The 3,764-nt window shown below is 44.2% G+C and overlaps 1 protein-coding gene across 1 annotated transcript; it reads left to right on the top strand.

Annotated features, from left to right (window-relative positions):
• The first annotated feature begins 242 nt into the window (after positions 1-242).
• Positions 243-3,358, top strand: LOC144478043 (glutaryl-CoA dehydrogenase, mitochondrial). The gene is made up of 8 exons (XM_078195767.1): positions 243-390; positions 560-592; positions 1,045-1,413; positions 1,681-1,810; positions 1,884-2,106; positions 2,171-2,400; positions 2,927-3,087; positions 3,187-3,358. The coding sequence occupies exons 1-8, from the start codon at positions 324-326 to the stop codon at positions 3,249-3,251; spliced, it is 1,278 nt and encodes a 425-aa protein (XP_078051893.1). The 5' UTR covers positions 243-323; the 3' UTR covers positions 3,252-3,358.
• The last annotated feature ends 406 nt before the right edge of the window (positions 3,359-3,764 follow it).

The following is a 3,764-nucleotide window of genomic DNA, read 5'->3' as shown; positions in this document are numbered from 1 at the left end:
TAATGAACAATTTAGATTTAAGCTATAGAATTAATCTAGAATTTAAATTTAAATTTGAATTCCAAGTTTTATTTCTTTTCCTTTGTCTCGATGGTATTGATTAATATTATAGATCAGATTGTCACGGTTTAAATTTCGCGCCGCTTCGCAGACTCCATTCTGAAAGATCTATAATTCCTAATCGAAAAGAAACTTTCCACGAAAGTATAAACAAGAGATCAACAACTGGTAATGTTATCGTTGATTTCGAGTGGGGCGAACGCGATGCGCGATAAGCGCTCCGGTCAGAGATCGAGCCAGTTTTCGACTGGCTCTCGATCAAAATGGCCGCACTCGCGCAGAAGATCCTGTCACGATGCGCTCGATTACGCCAACGGGCATCGTCCAGACGTATCCTTTGTTTATCGTCGACTAAGCCAGACTAACTCTATCTTCTAACAAATTATCCACGTCTCCAATCTTCATTTCATCGAAACGTTAATTAGTTCACATTGAATTCCATACGAGCTCTCTACTTTGTGAATGGTTATTGTTCTTAATCGTTATCTTCACGCGACAGAGATTTCCATTTCGTCCACGCTCGCTGGAAAATGTAAGTTTTCTTTACTTTCACCGATTTATCTACGTTTCTTTTCACGAACGTAATCGCGCTGATCGGTGCAGTACAATGCAATCGGCTTAAAGTTTCGCCGTCTCGTCGTCGGATGGCAGCACTATTCAATTTTTAAATTCAAATATCCTCTAGACTAATTTATTTACAAATTTATATCTTTTTTAATTTCTTGAGAATCCTTAATTTAATGCTAAATTTATATTACTTGTCAAAATGACTAGCTAAACATTTGTTGATTTTTGAATACGTATACATAAAATATATAGTGTCCATTAAAAATCTGACTAAATATATCTTTGTATCTTCAATAATCAATATAAAATAGCTGCTGTGATTTCTGCGTAAACCTAGCGTTGACGAATAAATAATAGATAATTGTCCACTGAATTGCATACATTTACAACGCAAAGACTAACAAATCCGTCGATTAGCCGCCTTTAATTGGGAGGACCCGTTCGACCTCGAGTCCCAGCTGACCCAAGAAGAGATCCTGATCAGAGATCAATTCCGCGGTTACTGCCAAGAGAAGCTGCTGCCGCGGGTGATCGAGGCGAACCGCAAAGAGATCTTCCACAAAGAGATCATGAGGGAATTGGGCGAGATGGGGACTCTGGGGTGCGCCATAAAGGGCTACGGCGGCTCGGGCGTCTCTGCCGTGGCTTACGGGCTTCTGGCAAAGGAGATAGAGTCTATAGACAGCGGCTACAGGTCCGCGATGTCGGTTCAAGCCTCTTTGGTGATCGGATCGATTTATTCTCATGGGGACGAGTCGCAGAAGGAACGGTACTTACCGAAACTTGGTACGTGGACCAAGTTATGGACTCGAAGTTGCGTTTACAATGGTATTGACATCTAAACGAGAAGATCAAAGAATTATATTTGTATATCTCTATTTCCTAATATTTAGAACATAGATTTATATGGATATAATGCTTTGCTAAGTCTTCGTTTAAATATCATTTATTATGTGAAAGTTACTTCGAGTCTATAATTATTCCTATCACTGTACTTCGGTCGGGGGTTGAAAAGAGTTGGTACAGCGGCCCGGAAACCCTAATTGCTTACAGTTTCCGGCGAATTAATCGGCTGCTTCGGCCTCACCGAGCCTAACCACGGCAGCGATCCAGGATCTATGGAAACTAGAGCCATTTACGACGAAGACAACAAAATTTACAGGCTGAGTGGAAGCAAGACCTGGTCAGTGTAGAAAAGACTATCGAAAGGAGACCACCAGTTCTCAGACTTTTTGAACAATCCTTTTCCCAATCAGGATCACAAACGCCCCTCTCGCGGACATACTGATCGTCTGGGCGAAATGTCCCGACGAGACGATCCGCGGCTTCATAGTCGAGAGGAAAGGCAACGAGGATCGTCTCTCCACGCCTAAGATCGAGGGGAAGTTCTCGTTGAGAGCTTCGATGACCGGGATGATCCTGATGGACGACGTCGTAGTTCCATCGGAGAACGTTCTGCCGAATGTCCAGGGGTTGAAGGTTAGTTTTGAAGGATTCTTCTTGTTCGACGAGTCAAAGATTGGGTATAGCTAGTTTGGAATAGGGGCCGTTCAGTGCTTTGAACAACGCTCGATACGGCATCGCGTGGGGAGCACTGGGCGCTGCGGAGGCTTGCTTCAAGGCTGCCAGGACGTACACCCTTGAGAGGCAGCAATTTAGGAGACCCCTGGCGGCGACTCAATTAATGCAGGTCAAGCTGACGGACATGATGAGCGACATCGCGTTCGGCCTTCAGGCTTGTCTGAGGGTTGGCCGGCTGAAGGACGAGGGCAAGTAAGGCAATCGCTTCGATCCCTTCCTCTTGGCTCGACGCACGTTTCCCTAGCATAACTTCTCTCCTCGAAGAACTCCACCCAATTCTGGTTTTACACTTTCGTTTATACATTCGTTTATATACTTTCGTTTATATACTTTCGTTTACAATTTCGGTACAATTTCGTTTCAGCACGATTCCCTTCGACTTAGTTGGAAAAGCTACTTGATTTCAGCATTAAGTACACTTATTTTTATCAATCGCATTGTTCTCGATATATTCACTTTCTACAGGACTTTTAAGGACTCGATCCCCTAATTTTCTATTTACTACGACGTCTTCTTTACAGCGATTTCTCTGCAGCACATCTATCGTGTAAAAGCTGAATTGGGTTCACATCAATCTTTCACGATCCTTCAACTCTGTCACAGTTCTCCGAAGCTAATCATCTCTGTAGCACACTGTTAACGTTAATTCGGTCGCTATCATCCAGTGCTCGTTCAAGCTCGATTTCCATAGTTTCTCGATGGCTCTCTCGTTCCTCAGGGCAACGCCGGAGATGATCTCGATGATCAAGAAGAATTCGGCGTCGAAAGCGATACAGATCGCTAGAACCGCTAGGGACATGCTCGGTGGCAACGGTATATCCGACGAATACCATATCATTCGCCACGTGATGAATCTAGAGAGCGTGATCACCTACGAGGGTAAGTGTCGAGACGATGTTTGCACGTCTCGAGTTAGTTTTCACCGGATCTAGATATCCGAGACTCGACGCATCGACGTCTGATATCGTTTTGCCTTAGGTACGAACGACATCCACGCGCTGATACTCGGCAGAGCGATCACAGGCATACAGGCCTTCGGTTGAGGGTGACCTGTGCTGACGTGTCTTTTTGGGAAACATCGATTTATTTTATTTACATTTGTACATGCCTTTGATACGTCTCAATAAAAGCCGTCGAGCGTTTTCTAGGAGCTCGCCGAGGATTGGTTTTGCTGAAGGAAGCGAAAAGCTTTGCTCACCGGTCTAAATGTCGATCGATCCTTCTAGAAAGATCGTGGTAATCGCGAGAAGGACAACGGAGAAAATGTTCGTCGCTCCTCTCTACAATTAATCGCATATGTTTTCTATCAAATTGGCTAATTTGTTCGTTCGACACCGCGGAGCGTAAAAAGCTAAAACTATAAACGAATCTCGGGGCACAATTTCTAGAATGTTCGCAACGATTGGTGATCGCCGGATAAGTAGAGAAGCAACCGAGAATAATAAAGAAACATCGCGAAGCGATTTTGTTCGGAGAGAACAGTGTCGGCAAAGGAGAGTGAAGAAAAACGAACGCGGATGCCTCGGAAACGGTGCGATCTCTCCGGTTCTTACACC

Source organism: Augochlora pura, unplaced genomic scaffold (genome assembly GCF_028453695.1).
Source record: "Augochlora pura isolate Apur16 unplaced genomic scaffold, APUR_v2.2.1 APUR_unplaced_693, whole genome shotgun sequence".
NCBI classification, from domain to species: domain Eukaryota; kingdom Metazoa; phylum Arthropoda; class Insecta; order Hymenoptera; family Halictidae; genus Augochlora; species Augochlora pura.
The sequence above is the reverse complement of the archived record's forward strand: the minus strand, read 5'-3'. Positions and strand labels throughout refer to the sequence as shown.

What these genes read in the sequence shown, in the direction of transcription:
- LOC144478043 (XM_078195767.1), top strand. Translation starts at nt 324, where the DNA reads ATGGCCGCACTCGCGCAGAAGATCCTGTCACGATGCGCTCGATTACGC. An exon ending in CCAACGGGCATCGTCCAGAC is followed by an intron (nt 391 to 559) that starts GTATCCTTTGTT and finishes TTCACGCGACAG; the next exon opens with AGATTTCCATTTCGTCCACG. An exon ending in GAGCGTGATCACCTACGAGG is followed by an intron (nt 3,088 to 3,186) that starts GTAAGTGTCGAG and finishes GTTTTGCCTTAG; the next exon opens with GTACGAACGACATCCACGCG.